General features: G+C 35.2%; 1 protein-coding gene across 2 annotated transcripts in view; it reads left to right on the top strand.

The window, feature by feature from the left end:
* Positions 1-23,562, top strand: part of LOC149532562 (uncharacterized) — a 32,726-nt gene that overhangs the window by 2,211 nt on the left and 6,953 nt on the right. Inside the window, exons 2-3 of one of the 2 annotated variants that reach the window (XM_089806412.1) lie at positions 633-687; positions 6,384-6,985. In XM_089806412.1, the coding sequence (XP_089662538.1) occupies positions 633-687; positions 6,384-6,546 (218 nt within the window). In that variant the 3' untranslated portion in view covers positions 6,547-6,985. Of the gene's footprint in view, positions 1-632; positions 688-6,383; positions 6,986-23,562 lie in introns of those variants that run through there. The other variant, XM_089806411.1, reaches the window with a different exon arrangement.

Genomic DNA, 23,562 nt, shown 5'->3' with positions numbered 1-23,562 from the left:
GATAGGCTTCAAGAATTGTTGTCATTATTTGTAGGACTGTGTAATTCTGTAAGCAACTTCAAATCCACAAGAGGGGCTTTAGTATTTTATTGGGGTTTGCTTTGTAGCTTCTATTTTGTGTTTGGATACTCTGAATGATGTGTTAGCTGCTAGATTAGATTAGATGGTTTTTAGTTAAGACCCCCTGTTCTAGATGGCATGACCAAGCTGGTATCGTACCTTGGTTCCAAGAGAGACAGTGAATCTCTAACTTTGAAGCCTCTTCCCTGACCCAGCATAGACTGCAAACGTAGTTCTGTAGTGGCTTAGTGAAAGTTTATTTTATCTATTGAAAAGGTGGAAGCCTATGGTAGTTTAAAATGCTTAAGGATTTACAGCTGAGGTACCTCTTTGGATGTTTATAAAAATTAAATGTGGAATTTGAGTTGAAATATAATTTAGTTCAAAAGTTCAAATGATTAGTACTGTATTACTAGTTTGAAACTGCACTGACTTGTAAATATAATCAGCCATTTTTGACTTGTAGTGATATGATTCTTTTTCCCAATTTACTCTTTTACTTCAATCTCCCTATACTCATCGATATACCTCAGATCATTTGCTTATGATATACTTGATTTGGTCATTGTCAGCAAGTGAATGGATAAAAGGGAAGAAGATGGAAGAAGCTGTGTCTATCAAAAACAGGTCAGTTAGTAATATTCAGATTTTTTTCGTTCTATATTTCTTGGTCTTTGCTGCAGAAGTTATGTTGATTCTCTGTTACAATTTACATTATAAAATTTTTCCTTTTGTAGGAGTTATTACTGTAGAATTTCTTCTAATAATGTTACCAGTATGCTCTGGTCTCCTGCCTTTATAGAAGATTTGATGTAAAATGGAAATAGCGACTGGGACTAATTGTTCACATCTTTTTACAATTGAACAGTTGTTATTGTGTGTTATATAATCATTGAATCATTTCGCTTTAATGATAATTTACATCATTTGCAATTTGGGCCATTCAGGAAATTAATTCTTTTTATTCATTACAAAGTGGATAGCAGCTTCTGTGACATATTTTTGTTGATTTCTATTCATCCATTATTCAGTGAAATGCTTGACTGCAGTAGTTCGACTGTATGTCTTTGGTTAAACAATCAGAATGTTCCATCTTTTATGGTTTGTCAAGAGACAATTCTATAGACTTTACACAAAAAGCTTGTATAATCATTTTACATTTGATCCCAGCCTAAAATCTTAATCACCTTGCAGTTGTGGGTTGCTGTTTTTAGAATCTTTACTCCGATTTGAGTTTTGTGCCTGTGGGTTTCTGATTTTATACTTTTTTGCATTTATGGAAGTGGGTTGTTAAGTTCGTTATTTTTAAAAGAAACTTTATGTCGATTTTGAGAAGTCCTGTGCAAATAGTTATAATGACTGGGGTTGGATGTAACAGTTGTATATGGCAATTGAAATACTAGAGATTGCAATTTATTGTTTCATCATCTGTTCTTCCAGATGACAGTGAGTTTGGTGAATACTTAGGGCCAACCTTCCATGTTCAGTTATTTATAGCATAAAGGTTAAACTTAACTATCCATGTCTTGATGCAAATATTAACAGTGACACCTGATCAATAGAAATATTAATGAGGATGGTATGAGGCTGACATTGTAAGCTTGATTTGATGCTTCTTTGTATCTGTACATTTCATGATGATGTCGAGTGTCCACAATTCTTGGATCAGTGATGTTGTGAAATCTACCCCAATAACTAGGGTAAAAGATTCTCTCGGTTCACAGAATATGTAGCTTAGGCATGATAACTCTTGGTAGACAAGTATCTATTCCGTTTTGTCTGCATTTTGTTTATTGGGCACATGTTTATCTTATCTTTCTAATGCCTTTACATTTCATTATGTCCTCTATCCTATATTTTGAGAAACTCAGACAGCAAATTGGCAGCTCAAAAATTTGTGTCAGTGTAAGATCCCCAAATAGGGATAATGGGAAAACTACAATATCTCCACAAATATACATTAGAAAATTCAGATATTTTTTTCACAAATAGAAAGCCCTCCAGAAAACTCAAATCTATGCTTGAGAATATTTTTCAGATTTTTCTATGATTTTATATAAATTCTTGAATATAAAAAAGTTATAGAAGAATACTAAAACTTTCTAGAAATTTCAGGAACAACTTTCATCTCTACTATTTTATTTTTTAATATTATATTATATTCTGAGATGAATGTAACCAGCAGTATATAGGTTGATGCCCAATTACCTCAAAAAATGCCTTCAAAAGCCTAGCCGCCCTTGCAGAACCCTTAGAAGATGTGTCCGGTCTGACAATGATGTCACCCTTGCTCTTGTTGATGTTAGCCAAGGATGCTGAGGGAGATGTTAGATTTTTGCTGTAAATTGTCCAGATGTGATTCTGATATCTCTGAGTTGCTCCTCCGAAATGGTCTCTAAAACAGTAAAACTGATAAAAATAGGAATGTGATTCTGATATCTCTGAACTTCTCCTCCACAATAGTCATTAAATAATAAAAATTAGGTGCTCGGGAATCAAAGACCAAAGCCCTTCCTCCAAAGCACATTGACTGAAGGGTTTCAAGCCTCAAGCCAAGATATTGCAGCAGCAATAGTGAAAAGTATAATCGCATAATGAGCACTGAGAGAACGCTAACATGTTATATGACTCCCAAAAGAATGATCTAATCTCAGTCAGAGATTCGTTGCAAGTCCTCTCCAGTGCTCAAAATAGACCCTCAACAACTGAGCCAATAAGCTCCTTCCCTTCCAACACCCTCTTTTGCCCATTTGTGTGTGAAAAATGAAAAATGAAAAATGAAAAATTAGTTAAATCACATGCCCCTTAACTGATTATGCACCAAAGCTGAAATAACAAGTCTTTAAGCTAAGGATCACTTAAGTTGTGTAAAAAAATGTGTCTACAAGTTAAGATCACTTAAGTTGCATAAATAGATGTGCCTCAACTGAAGAATAGAATAGGGAGAAAATTGAAGACTCTAAACACTTACTCAATGATGCTCCAAGTCCTCTTCCTCTGGGGTATTCCAAGGAAAGGACAACTTTAACATTACAGTCCTCACCCAAAATTACCTGTTCTGAAGCATTTGTGGATCAGGATGGTTAAGATTGTCCTCTCCTTCCCACGTCCCCTAAATACTAGTTTTTCCACTTGATGAAATATTAAAAATTGCTTCTCTTCTCAGTTTCTTTTGTGTTGCAAGATTGTTTCCAGAATGTTTGGTAGCAACAGGAGACATTGTCTGTACTTGTGAGGGGCATGTTATCTCCTTTGTTGATCTATTGCTCTGAAGTCCAATTGGAATGGTTGCTTCTTTCTTCTGTTACATTTGTGAGCCTTGCTGTTCGGTTCTTTCATTATGCGGTTCTTTTCTCGTTGCTTTGAGCTTGACCACCTCTGTTTTCTTGCGTATTACTTTTGTCATTGTGACTGTGTGGAAAGGCTAGCTTATTATTGCCAGATCATTTGCCTCTATTGTTCATCTTCTCATCATGGTGATCGTTGTATTTGGATCTTTGTAGACTATGAAGGTGAAACGGCTCTTTCATAATTGTCACTATTGATAATGAAGTATCATTGTGTATTATGCCCTGTTGAGTTTACTGTGCCCGCTGGCAACAGTTGTGTTCGTCTTCCTTTATCTTCGGATGTTATTTTATCTTGCTAGAGGTCAAATAAAGATTGAGACTGCATGGATGATGGCATAAAAATCATCATGGGATGTAACTGCTGCCAAGTGTTTATCATGCCTCATGTGGTATCTCTTTGTCTACCTTTAGTTTAATCTTTCTGGGCGGTGTCGAGCATTGGCAGATGTTGGATGCTGGTGTTGTTTCAAGTGTAAGTTGGGTGATATCATTGTAAAATGAGCAGCTAGTTTTGTGTTGTGTTTAGCAGGTGAAAAAGACTAGTGGGTATCGTCTGAAGTGGTTGAATCGATTTGGTGATACATTGCTGTGTCGTGCAATGGATGTTTATTGGTCAGCGATATAACGTTCTGTGTTATTATAGAATCATCAGTTTTTTATGTGTGATTTGCAAGGTTGCATGGGTACTCGTACCCACACCCCTGGTACTCGTACCCACCGAGTACCCACGTACCTAAGTACCGGGTACACGTATCCCACGTACCGGGTACTCGGTGGAGAGCATCATAGCTAAGGACCTTGATTAAGATTCTGATTTTTTTTTGGTTGTTTATTTTTGTATTAGCTTGTTGTTTATCAAATGTAATTCAATACCAAATCAGTTTGAAACTTTGATACTCATTAACAATAAACTTTATCACTGTTCAAGTCATAAGTTTATCATTTACAATGTGTCATTGTTATATGATTTAGGATCCTTTTGTTCATGTTTAAAGTCTGCCTTCTTTGTTATGCACTTAAGCATTTATCATGTATTATTATTTCAAACATATAGCAAATCTGAAACTGAAAACAATACATTACATTTGCAAACTTTATCACTGTTCTTGTTTTGAAAAACCATTGTCATGACTCATAATTTCAGATGTTTTATAAATATAAAGGTATAATTTTTAAATAAGTTTGACATACCCAAGTACCTCTGTCCCCTATTATGAACAATACTTTAAACATTAAACATTCAGCAATAGCATATATATATATTTCAAATTTCTTGTTTTGAATGCTCAATGTCATGACCCATGACATATATTTTGATTTTTATATTTTCTATAAAATATTAATTATATAGAAAAAATAGGCATACACACGTACCCCCGTCCCCTATTTTGAAAAATATGCGTACCCGTACCCGTTCCCGTACCCACGTACCCGTGCAACCTTGGTGATTTGTGATTCAAAAGAGAAGTGTATATGCTTAAAATATCTAATCCTATAAGGATATTCTACTAGCAATTGCTATGTGATAATAGACTGTTGAAGAAGTCATTGTTCTGTATAAGCTTGCGGAACTTTATATTGAATCTCTTGATTTTTAATAAAGGAACTATTTTTGAGCCTGGCTGGAGGGTTTTCCGAGGATAAATATCCTGTGTTAGTTTGTCTTGTGTTTTAAAGTTTCTGATTATTGCATTTCTAGTATTCTGGTTTTAAATTTAACACATAGGAGGTCATTCCATGGATTGAATCACTTCCTGTCTAAGAGCTCTTTTGATCATGACACATGAAACACATTGTCGATTTTGCTTGTAGATGGAAGCTCCATCTCATATGCTGCTTCACCAATTTGTTTTATTACCTTGGAAGGCTCATAAAACTTTTGTTTAGGCTTTGTGCTATACTACCTGGAATGGGGATTGTCTACAAGGTTGCAAAAATACCATGTTGCCTGTCACAGAAGAACTCTCGATGGTGATCGGCATATTTCTTTTATTGTTACTGTGCAAACTGAATATTCCTTCCCTTTTCTTCCATTTTCTATATACATGTGCATCTCTCACACTTATCTTATTTTTCTGCTCCTCTTGTATTCACCATGACCCTGGGTTGCCAGATCACAAAATAAGGTTTGCATTTTGAGAGTTTAATCTTGTTGTGAACATCTGTTACACCATTTATCGTGTCTTTGCAACATCTACCAAGGACACGATAATTTATTTAAGAATGTTGGTTCACGTCACATGCACAATCTTCCATGAGAAGCCTCAATGAAGGACCATCTTCTAAGATTCTCACTCTGTGCATTGCTCTGCCTGTTTGTGTATCTATATTTGCACTTAACTGTCTCCTTAACGTGTGGGCCTCTTTGTATTTTGACTCTGCAACACCTGTTGTTATTTTTGCAATCTTATTAATAGCTGAATCACCAGTTATGCAACAATCGGTAGCTTGCTTATCCACAACTGCTCTTGTGAGTGCATGTTTATCTATGCCAGCATCTTCCTTGTGTACTTTTTATTTTATGCTTCATGTGCACTTGCTATGCACCTGAGTTGCCAAGTCACCAAAATGGATTTGCCCTCCGGTGCTTATAGTGTTTCTTCATCTCAAACCAGATTCAATTTGGCCTGGGATAAATATAGCACTTCTTCATCTCAAAGTAGATTCAGTTTGGCCCAAGGATAAATAAAAACAAAATAAAATCATAATTTTCTATTTATAGTGTATGACAATAGGCAACAACTAAATTTCTCACTCGGAGAGAAGAATGATGTAAAATATGGATTTGTTTAAACAAGCCAAAATCTTTTATGGCTTTAAACATCCGTATTTATTTTTTGGGATCCTTTGTAAAAATTGCTCTTTCTGTTGTGACGGAGTAGAGATTGTCGATGTGTCTTGCAGATCATGCACAGTATTAGTTAAAAAACTTTTGGTTTGTAATTGCTAATGCTGATTTGTCTGTGCTTCCAGTGATATAGCAAAGCATCTATCTCTTCCACCAGTTAAGTTGCATTGTAGCATGCTTGCAGAGGATGCTATTAAGGCTGCTGTTATGGATTTTAAGGCAAGAAGAGCCAAGAGGAATGGGCAAGCTGAGGTCCAACAGAACGGGGAAATAGCAGGGACAGCTTGATACAGTTATTTCGGCCAATAGTTTGGTGTCGTCAGCTGCTATGCAATAAGCACTGTATAAAATGACAATTTTCAAAATTAGCAAAGTTAGGCAACTTATCTAAATAATATTTGATTAAAGAGAATCTTATGTAACATTAGGATAGCCATAGAAGGGAATCTTATCTAACAAAGGCTGAAAGAGGCCAATGTCTATTTCAGCATCAAAATGGCAGTTTCCTGTTTTTAATAATAAAACAAAAAATTAATTTTGAACTGCATTGTAAATTTAAATTTAATTATTAAAAACAGAAAAAACTGCTGTTTTGATGCCGGCATAGACATCACCCTGAAAGATAATCTTTTCTATCATGTTAGGGATAGCCATAGAACTTCTGTGTTGACTAGTGTTGCTCTACTAATTTTATATGCACCAGGAAGTGACCTTTGATTTTGATATCTATTAGTCTTTCTTGGAGCTATAGGTGCTTGTACTTACATGGAACATATCTAAGTTCTGGTAGATGTGATCAGCTCTTTTTGTTCATTATTTTCATTTTACAGCGTAGGATTCCATTTTGTTGCATGTTAGATGGTAATCGAAAAAATTGTCATTACAGTTAATATTGTTAGTTACTGTAGGAGTAATCTATCTATCAAAATAAGCATGTTTGTACCGGTTTTTGTTACTAATGGTTTACACTCCAATAAATTTTCGAGAGTTATGCCTTTGGTGGTTTGGTTAGCGATGAGGTTGAAATTTTGCCTAGAGATTGTGATGGGAAAGTGGTATGGTGCGACTTTGTTTGGGATGTGAATTTCCACCTAATGTTGATAATGAAAATGTTTTTCTTTTAGTTCACTCCAGAGCTTTTGGAGCTCTAGAATCAGAAAATACCAAGTCCACAACTGTAGAACATTCATAACCATACAAAGATTTGAAGGGGGTCGACCTGTGCTCATGTGATACCTAGTGTCCCAATAGAATTTAGCCACATGTAACCTCCTTACCCATGCCTTTTGGTGCTCTGAAACAACATTTAAATCTCAATTAGCCTTCTAGCCATTTCTAGCCATTTGTTAATTTCTGTTTGACCATCTATTGAGGATGATAGCTAGTGCTATGATTGAGTTCTGTTCCATTGAGATTAATCAATTCTTGCCAAAAAATGCCAATGAATATGTGATCTCTATCACTTACAATTCTTTTTGGTACACTGCTCTGAAACATCGTTTCTCAAGTAGCCTTCTAACCATTTCTAGCCATTTGTTTTAGATTAAGGTAAAAACAGGTTTTGAAGGGACCCGAAACCCTTTAACAAAAGCTAAAGATCAGCATTAAGAACCAGCCAGGTTTTACAAGGACCTAAAACTTTGAGTAAAGCAAAAAACACAAAAAACCAGGTTTTACAAGGACCTGAAACTGCAAGTTTTAACCAAACATTAACCAAACACACCCAGGTTTTACAAGGACCTGGAACCTAATTTCTAGCCATTTGTTAATTTCTGTTTGACCATCTATTTGAGGATGATAGCTAGTGCTATGATTGAGTTCTGTTCCATCGAGATTCATCAATTCTTGCCAAAAAATACTGATGAATATGTGACCTCTATCACTTTCAAATCTTTTTGGTACACTATGAAGTCGAAACACTTTGTTCAAAAAACAGACCGGCAACTTGTGTTGCTTAAAACTGGAAAGACATCAACAAAAGTGAGCATATTTAGTGAGCTTTTCAACCACAACATAATAAATAATAAGATGTCCAGTTCGCCCCCTATTTCCCCTGAACAGCCATGGTTGGAACTGGTCTGTGGTTCTGGTCTGGTCCACCTGTTGGTCTGGACAGGGTCTGACCCACAGGGGGCTGGTTCGGACCAGATCAATTCATCATAAGCAATTGTAATGTGATATTCTAGGTGTTGCTTTTGTTTCGTCAAGGGTTCAGAGGTTATTTGACAGCACTGTGGAGTCTTCCAACTCATAGGCATTGGATGCAACTCAGTACTTGGGCGGCATTCTCAGGTTGCAGGGATTTCATATCAGATTGCATCGTCAGTTCAATGCACTGTTTAGTGTATCCCCTAGAGCTACCTTTACACACTGTTTGGTTACTGTAACTAGGTAAAGCCAGAATTGCTCAAATCCGGAATTCAAACAATTCTGGAATTTCAAATCTGGAAACCAGTTTTTGGAATATGTTTGGGATTGTTTAGTTCACTTAGAATTCATAGTGAGAAGATACATTTTCTGTGTTTGGTTCCATATTTCTGGAAGTGGAATACCACCTGATTACACATATTGTAATTTTTTAAATTTTTAACATGACTGAAGTGTGATTTAAATATATTTTTATTATTATTTAAATCTTATTTCTTAATCTCATTTAATTTTATGTTTAATGTGGTTTTTAATATGATTGAAATCTGATTTTTATGTGGGTTAAAACTCTTAAAGTCTTTTTTAAAGATAATTTTTTAATTTGATTTAAATGTTATTTTTGTTACGTGATCTAAATGTGGCTTATGTTACATGATTTAAATGTGATTTATTTATTGTGATTAATACTGTGGTAGAAAGGACAATTAATAACCACCCCCCCAAAAAAACAAAAATAAAAAATATCACATTAATTTGCAAATAGTACAATGATTCCATGGATTGAGATCAATGCACATTATTGCAGGACGTTTAATACTCTGTATTTTGGAAAGGTGTATGTGTGTAGTTTTACAGTGCACTCTATTTCCTCTCCTATATCATCATGCTTACTCTGTATTTTGGAAAGTTGTATGTGTGTAGTTTTACAGTACTCTCTACTTCCTCTCCTATATCATCATGCTTGCTTTTCCTGGACAAGGAAAGAAAAAATCAGTATGCTTGAATTGCTAGCAAGGAATCTGCAATTTCATTTCTTGTTTTCTCTATGTTTCCTATGATTCCTCAGTTTGCACTTAAAATTTTTGCAGCTATAACATTTGACAAAATTCCCCATCCCATATAGACTTTTTTAACACTCATTTCGGGTGCAACTTTTAGTTCTGCTAGTGCATTTGTTTAAAATTGTTTAAAATATTTTTAATATATCCATATTGTGAGCATCCTACAATCATGGCAGCCCTGTTACTGGGTGTCATCTCTTTAAGGCATTCTGTCAAACTTCTCACGCTCCATTGCGTGCTTCTGAGTCTAGCGTGTAGTAGGGAATACACACTGGCAGAGGTCGAATCCAGATTTACACAATCATTTCATTGATTTCAATGAATCTATTTAATGTATATCAATAATCATGGCAATCCATGGGATCACATTCCTTGGAACTGGAAGTGGTTTATTTCTGCATCCACTGATGGTGCCATCAATTGGACACGCTCCCACATTGCACCTCTGTCGCTTCTCATTGCCTCATTGGGTCAAGTTCGTCAACAGGTGCTTTCATAGCATCAACTAATTTAAGGTAAACCAGTCATGTTCTCTGTTCAATAACAGCCTGTCAATTCTTGTTCAAGCTCACTGGTTCCCAGATCTAGTAACATAACATCCCCAAAAAATCAGAAATCTTTGGCAATCCTCAGACCCTTGAATTTGACAAAAATGAAACCCAAAAAGATGAAATAGGCCTAGAGATAAGGCGGACTTCAAAAAATTTACATTTTATTTTATCTCCCAATTCTTATTTTAGTGGAATTGGAATTGATTTTCCAATTCCACCTATTGAGGTGGAAGATTGAAATCCAGGTTTTGGGGGTAAATGGGAATATGAAACCTAAATGTTAATTTGGATTTGGCGCATCCAAACTGCAGATTAGAAATTTTAGGAATTAGGTAACGCCAATTTCTGTTCAATTTTAGCAACCAAATAGGCCTTAGAGATGTGATAAAGCTGAAACACCTAGTAATAGGGTTGTTGGGTCCAGCTCACAGGGGGCGGGTTTGAACCAGATCAATTTATCATACTCAAGTACCTAGGTGTTGCATTTGTTTCATGGGGGGATTTGTAGGTTACTTAACAATACTGTGCAGTCTTCCAGCTCATAGGCATTGGAGGCAACTTTAGTACTTGGGCGGCATTCTCAGATCGGGAGGATGCCATTTTAGATTACATCCTCAGTTCAATTCACTGTTTAGTGTATCCCCCAGTGCTACCTTTAGAGAAGTGATAAAATTGAGACATCTTTCTATCGCGCCATTTCTATGGCGCCTATCTTTTAGCAATCCAGTAGGCTTACGGTTGAGGAAGGCCTGAAATCTGCAGCTATCAAAGTTTGATATTGTCATAGTTTATGATTTATTATCAGTATGGGACATTGCTTTATTTCATGGTTACCGGGAGACCCGTCTCCCCCCTAAAAGTCGCGTCTTGGAGACCGAGACACGTCTCGGAGACTTTTCGCATCTCCGGAGACCTCAAAAAAGGTTGGAGACTTCGTGACTAAGTCTCCTGAAGTCTCCCCGTCTCCTAATCCAAAAAGTGAAGTCTCCCCGAAGTCTCCTAGTAAAATATATATGTAAAATATAATATTAAATAATTTTATATATTTTAGCCCTCATTTTAATGTTTTTAATACAAAAATTAAGACCACTGACAATTTAAATGATTAAATCATTTAAAATATTTTATTTAATAAATTAATAACTTTAAAAACATTAGAAACACTTTAAAAAAATTATTTTTAGTCAACAATTTAAATGATTAAATCATTTAAAATATTTTTGGAGAGTATGATAGCTGAAGACCTTGAGATGGATGATCACAACCTTGTGGAGTAGATGATAGTACCATCGACATACTAATACTAGATATATTTCTGTTTTTTGTTTACTGTACAAAGTGTTCATTTTTGTTTGCATATCAACGATTCAGCATCAAACTATACTTTTTTGAATTTAAAATTTGAATATGTAATAATAATCTCAGCGATTATCAATCTGATATGATGGTGATCATATGCAATATTCGAAAAAAAAATATGTCTATGAGATACAATATTGTGATCACGTGAGTTTTGAAATCTTTGACTCTATGAGTCTATTTTAATTTTTAATGTGACATTACTATTATTATTTACTTTAGTCTTTCAGTATTACTATTTTCAATTTTGTATTTACTTTTAGTATTAGACTCTTTAAACTATTAAAAAAATTTAAAAATAAAAAAATTTGCCGTCTCCAAGTACCCCCGTCTCCTATTTGAAAAATTGCCGTACCGGTACCAGTACCAGTACCGGAGACCTCAAAGTCTCCCCGTCTCTCGGTGACCTTGCTATTTTCAAATTTTGTATTTACTTTTAGTATTAGACTCTTTAAACTATTAAAAAAATTTAAAAATAAAAAAATTTGCCGTCTCCAAGTACCCTCGTCTCCTATTTGAAAAATTGCCGTACTGGTACCAGTACCAGTACCGGAGACCTCAAAGTCTCCCCATCTCCCGGTGACCTTGCTTTATTTGTTTATCAAAAAAGTAATCGTTCCTTGAAATCATATTTTACCTTCTAGTTTATAGCTTTAAGTTGATGTTCATATTTCAGGGATGGGGAAATAGGGTATTTGATATGTTTTTTAAAATTACATTTTGGGTATGGTGGTGGAAGGCAATTAAAGTAGCCAATAAAAAATAATCCTAGAAGCTAAAATTTACGGTATATAGTATATACAATGTGCTAACTTCTTAATGCCATTCCATTACTTCAATTCCACATATGGAGAAATGTTCTCCCATAATACATGGAAATGACTGGTTAAAATTCTGCGAAAGGAAAACATATTTTCATTAAAATCTATTATACTTACAATTTCAGTTTCTACACCAATAAAATGTTTAGTTAGATTTAATGTAGACAAGCTTTGTGAAAGCCTCACACTAATGATTGTCTTTAGTAGACACTATTTAGGTTCTGATTTACATGATCTATATGCATAATTGAAGGACTGCAAGCATGACAGTGCTCATCAATCAAATAAATCATATGAAATGTTTTCACCAACTACATGCCAAGGCTAGAGCTTTACAACAATGACATCTATCTGCCAATCGACTTGTTAGGTTAAAAACTTTAATGTTTTGTCAACTCTATTTAAATCTATTCCCCTATTCTTATCAGGGGATAAGTTTGACCATGCTCATAAATAAATGAAAGCAACGGCAGTTAGAGATTGAGAAGCAACGTTTGTGAACTGGGAAGCTGCGCTTCTTTGAAATGCTTTAACAGCCTTAAAATTGAAGCTATACGAATTGAGGGCGGTTGTGGGAGCCATCTTTGAAGTCTCTGGCTCTTTCTTTGTAACTTTAAACAGTATTGATGACTGCCTGGCATCACTTGGATGGGTGGGGCACCTTGAGACAATGGCTATCCTAGGACATCACAACATTTCACTTTTTTTTGGAAGGGGTAGGATTTGTCAGTTCTGTATCAAAAGTTTGACAAACATTCCTAAATTGGGTAATAGTTTAAAACTCCCAGGAATCTGTAGCTGGGGAACACTATTCCATTAACTCTATTGCACCTTTCAAATGCATTGTCTCCTGAATTGGTTTTGTGTATGCTACGCAATGATCTTTGTGTTTTTACAGAATTGCTTTAGCTTATTGCTGAAGGCCTTTATTGGTCAACATTTCTGATGAAATTTTATTAACTGTGTCTGCTGATCGTTGTCTTCTTTGCTTGTCTTAAATAAGAGTGGCACTCCATCCTACATAGTTATAAACATGTCTAATTATTTCTCGGTATTTTATCTTCTTGACAGTGTTTTTTTGTCCAGCCTTTTGATGCACCGTGCAGTTGTGCATAACCTGGTTCTTTATCCATCAAAATCTTGGCCACTTTTCACAACAAATATTTCCTAGCCTTGTGACCCCAACATGCACCACAATCATATGTGCCCTGTCCCAAATTATCTTCAAAATGCACAGATCAGACAGGGGCGAACACAGGCAGGATAAAGGGCTATTCATTGGGTAGTAACCCACTAGGATAGCTCATGTTTTTAATATCGCATTCCTTGGCGCTTAAAGGACATACTTGCTCAACTTGCTGTATGGGTTTCATGAGTAAGATCTGCACTGTCTTCTTGGGCTAGGAGTGATGGTAGCACCCTAGACTTATGATGTTTGCAACTGTAGTGAGAACGGACCTTGCATGCATGGCATTTCTTTATGCTTATACTGCTAAGCAATTGTTGGCCAGTCTTCCTCCTACGAAGCCCCATTTTTATCACTCTTAACAAGCATTCATCTTGGATAAGATAAGATTTTCCATATTTGTAACAATTTGTTATACAAGTTAAATCGAATACAAACTACTTGTCCTGTTTTCTTATGCACACACATAAACCCTGTGGGCAACCATAAAAAGCCCTGTTTCTTATAACTGGCATGCAGCATGTGTATAATGAGTGTGTTTAATTATTGTGGGGGGGCGGGGGTGGGGGGGCACGGGGATTGGGACAGTGTTCCACAAAACTTTTGCCTGACTGTGAATATTATTAACAATCTTTAACTTGCATATGTGATCAAACTAAAAAGTAAACATAACCATAACAAATGCAAATTATAACACCATTATTTGTTAAATAGGGAAACCCTTGTGGGGATGGTACCACCAAAATGATCCACTAATCATAAGCATCTTGTGAAAGATTCTGACTCTATTAGGAGTCTATTACATCCGTATGGTGTACCTGTCCTTGTTAGGAGTTGGTATTACAATACAATAGTATGCAAGAAGAGCCCACTGCTCAAACATGCAAATATAGTTTTGCAATGCTATTAGTAGAGATGGATACAAAACCTTTACACAGTGCCGATATCTTTAATATCTGATCTGTCCTTTTGGTTCCTTCTTCATATTGGATCATACAATAGTTCTTCTCTGGACAAGCATCAAATTCGCATCTCTACTGATCATAAAGATTGTGCATTCAAACATTACAATGCAATGCCACACTTCTCTAAACCAAAATTTTCTTCCTTTATACCAAGTTCTTTGCTTTGTTGGCCTTGCTGCTTGATACTTTGCTAAATCTTCCGATTTAACTTTTTCCATGTGGGGCTTAACATCTAGGATGTCGTCCCAACATTGTCAAGTGTGTGTTTTGGTAAAACCCAAACAATTCCTTACCCAAAATGCCTCTATCCTGGCTTAATCTTTGTTCTGTCTTGTTAAACTGTTACTGGTAAATCTGCAATAACACTGTCTGTACATAGCCAGACCTTTTAATGCTTTTACCCACGTGTCATATACACTATGTTCTTCCCTTTTGTAAGCGCACACATTCCCAAGTGCCTCCCATGAACTGCGGTAGACAAAATAGGCTAACTGTACACTGTTCTGCTGATATGTACTTAGACAATTTTCTTAATTATTATGCCTTCAGACTTCTTTCATTTCGCCTTCTCAAAGTGGTTATATGTTGCCATAAATGACAACCCTAACATATCACTTTTGCGAAATCGTCAACATCCTCTAGCTCTCTTGCATGTGTTGTTGCTTTAAAAATCTGCCATTTAAAAAAATTAGGTCATTTGTTCTCATTCTTGTATTTTTTTTTACGAATGCCTTAAATTGTAAAATTTTGATGAAGTTGAGATATGATCCTTCATAGTGTTGGTCCTCTTCATGAGCTAATATTCAAATATATTCAGAAGAAAACAGTGATATGATAGTGGTTTGAAAATGTGGTCAACCAAAGGCACCAATTACCATGGGGTATTTTATATTTAGTGTTTTTCAATTTTTTTTATTTAATAATTTACAAATATATAGCTCAAAAGAGCATTCAAGCTCGTTGATAATAATTCTAAGTTGTGTTCAAGCAATATGATACCTAGCTCGTTAAGAGTTGACACTTAGATTATAAATTTATATCTGGTAATTTACTACTAAAAGCCAAATTGGAGCTCAAGAGAGCTGCCACTTAGTATTTCAGTTTAGATGTTACTTTGGGGAATTTTTAATCTTTGTCTCTACAGTGAGAACACAGTTAACAATTTAATCAAAACCTCTTCAAACGCATGCTGTGATTTGATTATTTTTTCCCTGGTTCTGTAATATGTTAACAAGTATGAGTTTTTAGTTGAGGAAGATAGCAGTTGAAACATTATTGGCAATGCCCGATAGGCTGTTAAACAAGAGAAGATTAAATAGAATTTCTGTTTTGATTTTCTGCATCTGCAGTTTGTCTAGAGGCTTGATTAAACAGTTTGCTGAGTAATAGCAGGGTGCATCATTTACATGGATGCATGGAAAAAGGTTGAATAGGAAAAATGTTTATTATGGTATCTTAGAGATCAGACTAATTTATCTCGTTTATCTTATCCACCTATATTGTAGCAAGGAGCAATAAAATGTTTAGTAAACAAGAGAAAGCTTCTTAGTTATACCATTTTGGCTGTTTTTGGATTAAGATATCTGAAGGGGACCGTCAGTCTAAATTTATCTAACATCTAGTTGTTATTTCTACCAAACTCGAGAGCTTAAAAAGAGAGGTCAACTTGCCAAGGGCCAAGTGATGAAGATGCTTGCCTCAATAGAGCCCTCTGGGCTTCCAATCTTTGGAACGGGAGGCAATGAGACATTTTAGGTTTTGGTGGCCCACATTGACTGCTTTTATTATAGGTCTTGGTGGTACACATGACTGATGCTTGTTTTTGAACTCTTATTGATGCATCATTTGGAATATTTTTCCAACACACAAGCTTTGAAGGACAGCATTGACTTTTCAATCTCACTAGAAGCTAAGTGCCTTCTTTTAATCTTGCTTCAGAGATTTATGAGATGTCAGAAATGGACAAACACTAACCCTTCTGATGAAAGCTATATCAAGTTTCAACAGCTAGCACTTTCCTGTTCTTCACAAACTCTAAAACTTTGAAAACACAACCTTGACAGTCCTATCAGAAACTTGATACAGCATTGTTTTCAGTTGGCTTTGACCCAAAGCTTTTTGCATTGTTATCTCTGCTTTTTTCAGTTGTTTCAAGGCAAGTTGAATGGCCGATACTCTGTCATGTACAAGCCACCTGCCCTTCTAAAAGATTTAATAAGCTATCTTCAGTGCCCAAAGTTTTAACATTATTGGGATCGTAACTGAAGTCAATGGTCCTCATTCATATTGAATTCCTCTGTTATTTTGAGAAAGCTTTCCTCTATGTTGGTTTAGATTTTATTTCTTTAAAGCATTTGACTAAAAACATTTATTGTTAAAGTAATATAGCTATGGTCAGATATATGACTGATATTGATATGCATACATATAAATACATCAGTATATACTCTATGCACTGACCTATATATATATATATATCGGATCACACACACACACATATATATACATGCACACACACACACACATATAGAGATTGAAAAATTACTCATCATTCACACACTAGATCATAATTGAAATTCCAAGTATATTGTCAAGTCTGTTTGTACAGATTAACACTGAGTAGTCCATGTTCTATCTTTATGATTGATTGCAGATAATATTGAATCAGATTAAGTCCGATTACTCTATATTCAGCTATCTCATATATATATTATTTAGTAAGAATGAAGTCTTGACTAATCCATGAATCGATGCATATTAGAGAACATGTCCTGAATGGACTTGTCTTTATTGTGTGGAGACATGTCCATTTAGTGACTTGCTCATTCAAAATTATATATATATATATATACTTGAAACGATCTGCCTAGATACATTGAAATTCATAATATCAGACTTGAAAAATTACTCACACACACACACACACACATATAGAGATTGAAAAATTACTCATCATTCACACACTAGATCATAAATGAAATTCCAAGTATATTGTCAAATCTGTTTGTACAGATTAACACCGAGTAGTTCATGTTCTATCTTTATGATTGATTGCAGATAATATTGAATCAGATTAAGTCCGATTACTCTATATTCAGCTATCTCATATATATATTATTTGGTAAGAATGAAGTCTTGACTAATCCATGAATCAATGCATATTAGAAAACATGTCCTGAATGGACTTGTCTTTATTGTGTGGAGACATGTCCATTTAGTGACATGCTCATTCAAAATTATATATATATATATATATATATATATATATATATACACTTGAAACGATTTGCCTAGATGCATTAAAATTCATAATATCAGACTTGAAAATATTCAGTATTTGTAAATATTGAATTTGCATCACTTCTACATTTGGTTTAATATCAAGATCCATATTTTTTGATTTAAATCTGCATATAACAAATCAGAGATTAGTAATCATTAAATTCTGAAATATAAAAGATATCCATTGCTCTAAATCTGATAGAATTTTAATCTACATTTACATGATATCAGAGCCTTGCTAAGGAAGATCCGATTAAATTTGAGATATCAAATTACTCCCTCATATGATATTACAATCATATATCACTCTTCAGAATGTCAAGTGTAATCAGACTTGAGGATTGTTTCGAAGGTGCAAACAACTTCACATCATTGAACTTAGAATTATGATGATACATAAAGATAATACGTTAGACTCATTTGTAAAAGAAAAGAAGAGAACCTGAGAATGAACCAAAGAAAACTCAATAGATTGTGAACAATGAAAAGGCCATGAAACTTACAGTAGATGCAGTGAGGGAAAAGGCCATGAAATTTATACTAGTTGTAGTTAAGGATCATATAGTACCTATATTGTCAAAACATGAGACTGCATACCTCATGTTCAGATCCTTGAAAGTACATTTGAAATAAATAACACTGGAAAAACCCTTCTCTAAGAAGGAAAAATTAACCATATAAGCATGAAAAAAGAAGAATCCATCAATGCATACTTATGAGAATCACTGAGCTAAAAGGGATCAACTATCAACAGTGGGATATAAAATTGATGGCAAAGAGTTAATACTAATAGCCTTAGGTGGCCTTACCAAATTCACGGGCGTCATTTGTTCAAGGAATAAGTGCAAGATCAAAACTCCCAAGATTTGATAGATTAAGATCCGACTGTTTGCAAGAAGTTGAAAAAGAAATTTTAATGGAAAGGGTTCATCCAAGTAGAGGAAAGATGTTTCTCAAATCTAGTGTTTCAGATGTGATCAATATGGACACTACGTAGTAACATGTCCCGACAAAACAAAGAAACAAGCATCATTTGCTAAGGTTGCAAAAACAAATATTAAACAAGATTCTGAGAAATTTGTTCTCTGCTCAAACAATATCAATTCAAGTGTCAAACAAACTTAACACTTGGGTAATTGATAGTGGCTCATCAAGGCACATCATAGGATTTGATGAAGTAACAATTGGGGATGATTATGCACATCCAATAAAAGGGATTGAAATTTGCACCATCAAATTGAAATTAGGGACCTCTATCCAACTAATTGGAGTACTATATGTACTAGGAGTTTAGAGAAATTTAGTATCCAAATCTACCCTTGAAAACAATGGATATAGGGTTACCTTTATAGCATCGCCAAAGAACACCACCATAAAGAAAGCTCAAATCATAATAAGACAAGGATATTTATACAAACTTTGTACTGAGACAAATCAAGTGCTCATCCATGAAACTTCCGACTCAAATGAGATTTGGCATCAAAGATTGAGACATATTCATTTTCGTGCTCTAACTTCAATGGAAAAATTGGTAACTAGACTACCCAAACTAAATCAAACTCATACTTTGGCATGTAAAGGGTGTGTCTTGGGGGAAAAAAAGAAACTTTTCAAAATAGTCTAAGTAGAACAAAAAATATATTAGAATTAGTCCACTTTGACTAATGTGGACCCATGTCTATACCCTCCATGGGAAGATTCCTATATTATGTAATTTTTCTGGGTGACCTTTCCAGAAAGACCTGAATACATTTCCTTAAGAGTAATGAGTTAGAAGAAATCTTTAGAAGGTTCAAGGAGTTCAAAGCCTTAACAAAAAGCTCTTTAAAAAATAAAAATAAAATACTAAGAACTAATAATGAGAAAGAATACACCTTAGAAACTTTTAAGGAATTTTGTGTCAATGCTGGGATTAAGAGGGATTTTTATTGTACCCTATAATCCACAATACAATGTTGTTGTTGAGAGGAAAAACATAACTATTGTAGAGGCTGCCAGAGCAATGTTATATGACCAAGTCATAGAAACCTCATTTTGGGCAGAAGCATCTAGAACAACTTAAATTCAAAATAAATATACCCATTCACACCTTGATAACAAAACCTCCGAAGAGGTTTTTACCGGTGCAAAACTTGGCATAAGTCACCTAAGAATATTTGGTTGCTCTGTTTACATCCATGTGCCTAAAGAGAAGAGGTCAAAGCTAGAGCTTTTTAGAAAGAAAGGAGTTTTTGTAGGCTATAGTGAAATGTCAAAGGCATACAAATATACATATTTGGATAAAGACAAATAGAACTGAGCAAAGATGTCATGTTTGAGGATGACATTGCCTTTAAGAGGGCAAAGAGTTCTACTAAAATAGAAATTCAGGATTCACTTAAGAATATGGAGGATGATCCTATTTCTGAGTTTCAGAGGGAGTTATTAGAAGAAACCTTAAACGAAAACAAATTGATCATGAAGTTTAGAGGGAGTATCAAGAAGAGAATTCCAGTAACAACAACAAAAAGAGACCACTTTGAGCTAGAAGGATGATTGAGGAAGCTGAAAATTTTGCAACACCCATAGGAACCTTGGTACGAACTGTTGCACCAAAACCTCGAGGTGCTAGTGAAAGTCGCCCATTAGGATCATAACATCCCACCATGCTCCGCAATCCAAACTTTGGGCTGGATGTGCGCCCATATAGTGGGCCCTCCCTTGGCCGTATGAGCCCTAGACGAACATTGCAATGTCGGTGTTGCCACCCGCTCTGAGACTTGAACTTGGGTGGAGGGTCTGATACCACATGGTACGAACCATTGCACCAAAAACACGAGGTGCTAGCGAAGGCTGCCCACTAGGATCAGAACAAACTTGTTGTGAGGTTTTCACACCATTGCCCCAAAACTTTGGGGACCCCCTTTTTTCGAGCAAGCCTTGGCAATTTTTGCGGGTGTTGTAAGTCTTTGTTTGCCTTGGTGAGTTTTCAAAGTTGTCTAGAGGTTTCAAATTGGTAATTTTACACCTTGGACGTCTTGGTCTCTAGGAGGGATTCAATTTATTTTCACCTGGTGTTAAACTTGATTTTCCGGAATATGTATTTTTGTCCTTAGGCCAATCAAAATTCAACAACAACATTTTTCCAATGGTTAAAATCATAGTTGGAAAACTCGCCAAAGGCAACAACTCGCCAAGCCTCCCAAAAGTTTAATCGGAAAAAACTCGGCGATTTAAAAAAAAAACTCGGGAAAAACTCGGAAACCTAAAAAACCGCTGAAATTTTATTAAAAATACATTTATTTTGCAAAATTTAATGAGAAGATGCATCTAATAAGTTAATTAAAGACAATAAAAAAGAAACGAGCATAGTTTAGAGAACCCAAGTTAATTAGTGGTAGATTGGTGAGTACGCTACATGTTGGGGACTTTGCACCCTGTAGATTGCAAAGTCACCAATCACAAGGAAGAAGAATTTATGAGCAATGAAGCCTGTGTCTTTTCTAATGATGTAACACCTAACTTAAAGGTTTGGCAGAATTTATTGCTTAAGTTTAAAGCATGTATTTATTAAAACCAACACTGAGCTTTGATCAAGTACAAAATTAGGCCAAATTCCTTAATTTGCATAATATCTATAAAAACCAACTTTAGTTGCAGCGGGTCCCTCTTCACTGACCATGATCCAGTGGGCAGATGGGTATTTATGATACCACATTTACAACTGGGTACAAAGCATGGGGTTTTGAAACCATTACAGCTGTGAAAGAATGAGACCTCTTGTAGGTGCATTAAATGATGTTATTTATATTATGAAAGAGTTAGGCTTCGTGAGGAACACTAGATGGTATGTGGTAGATTCAGGACAAAAATACCTTAAAAAAAACATTTCTTCAAACTTTTAGACACAAGAGAATAAGGGAATAGTGAGTGCAAAGTACAATGCCTCCTTCACTGAACGACTTCTATTCTGAGTGAAGAATGACTCAACTTTACAATCAGGGCTTCTTGGTGCTAACCCCAACAAATAAGCATACAGTGTATAGGTGCTAAACTATACAAATCACTTTTTGCCCATTTTAGCTGTCACAGGCCGTGGGCCAGTAAATTTTTGACGAGTAATCGCCAAGTAATCAGCGAGTTTTTGCCTCACTGCCGAGTTTTTCCAACTGCGAGTTTTTTTGGGATTTACTCGCCCAGCTTAAATACTCGGCAAGTTTTTAAAACTCGCCGACTAATCTGCGAGTTTTCCATCTATGGTTAAAATAATATCTGGCAGGACAAATTTGCTAATTTTGGACTTAGATGGATTTTTTAAAATTTGATATAATTGTATAAGCTTGAGCATTTTCAAAATGAATTTGTGGACTTAGTTGTTTTGAAAATCGTAAAAAAATTTTGATGGTGAAAAGTATTTTTTTATGGTGGAATTGAATTTTGAATGAAATTGAATTGCCAAATAAGGATTTATTTTAATTGCAAATTGAAATTGTATAGCAAAAAAATGAAATTGGATTGAAGTGCAAAATTTGATTAAGTTGATATTAAATTGCCTAGAGGGGGATTTCAAAATTTTAGAAGTGAAATTGAAATTAAAATCATCTTTTTGGGCTGAGTGTTTGTTATTTGGAAATTTAATTTGGCCCCCTTTGTGTGTTGAATGTATTTTAAGGCCTAAGAGGTGTGAAATTCAAGGTAAATTTAAAAGCTATATTAGAGGCCTACATGACTTTTTTTTTTAAATTTCAATTTTAGGGCTTATGATAATTTCAGATTTGGCTAATTTAAACCTCTTAATTAATTTTATTTCCCTCCAATGTAGGTAGGCCCTATTTAAGGAGGCAAAAGTTTGGTATAAAAGGCACCTCTTCATTTCTCATTCCAACTTCTTCCATTATGTGGAGCAGTGAATTTGTTTGGAGGGGGAGCATGATTGATTGTGAGGTCCGATTTTCCGATTTTTGGCAGCAATTCTGATTTTTAGGGGGCAATTTTCTGCCCTAGTTGGCCGAAATTTGCAGTATGGCAGAGTTTTAAAGTGCAGACCTGAATTTGCAACAAAGCTGCAATTTTTTGAGGGCAGAATTTTGGAGGTTGGCGATTTTTGCTTAGGGGGATTGCATTTTCTTCTTAGGGCAATGATTTTCTGCTCTAGTTGGGCGATTTTGAAGATCTGAAATTGGTTAAAGGGCAGCAAGGTTGTCTTGGAAAGTCTGATTTTTGTAGAGCTGGGCAAATTTCACAAGGGGGCAGAATTTGTATGAGATCTGATTTTGCATATTCGAGAATTTTCAAGAGAGACAAGGTTGGTGAATTCTGATTTTCACTAGAGATTTCATTATTAGCAAGGACTAAATTTTCTGAGATCAGATTTGAACTTGAAGAGGCCCCGATTGTTGGTAGAAGGTAGACTTAGGGTAAGATTTTCGTTTATCTTTAGAGGTGAAATTCATCCACCATTTCATCATCTCTATTGATAGGAGATATAAGAGTAGATTTTATGATAGGACACTTGAAGAGGCAAAAATAAGCTAGACCACCCTAGGATTGAAATTGAGAGATATAAATGTATATTTCATGATAGGACACTTGAATAGGCAAATATAAGCTAGACCATCCTAGGATTGAGTTGGGAGATATAAGTGTAGTCCATCGTAAGATAACGAAGAGGTAGAAATAAGTGGTAGTCCCACCCCTAGGATTGAAGTTTGGAGATTGATAAGTTCAGAGATAGGATTTGGAGAGGCAGAAATACGCTAGATTCCATTGATCGGAAAAAGTTTAGAGATTGATAAGTGTAGTCCATATCATCTAGAACGAAGAGGTAGAAATAAGTGTTTAGGATGGTGGATGTTAGTACAAGCAAGAACCCAAAGGGAACAAATATAAAAAACGACAAGGAAGACATAATGCCAAAGACCACCTTCTTTTTGAAAGTGAGGCGAGTGAGTG

This window comes from Cupressus sempervirens, chromosome 10 (genome assembly GCF_028749045.1).
Source record: "Cupressus sempervirens isolate cs-2001-9-10 chromosome 10, ASM2874904v1, whole genome shotgun sequence".
NCBI classification, from domain to species: domain Eukaryota; kingdom Viridiplantae; phylum Streptophyta; class Pinopsida; order Cupressales; family Cupressaceae; genus Cupressus; species Cupressus sempervirens.
This window is presented reverse-complemented; position numbering and strand designations above follow the sequence as displayed.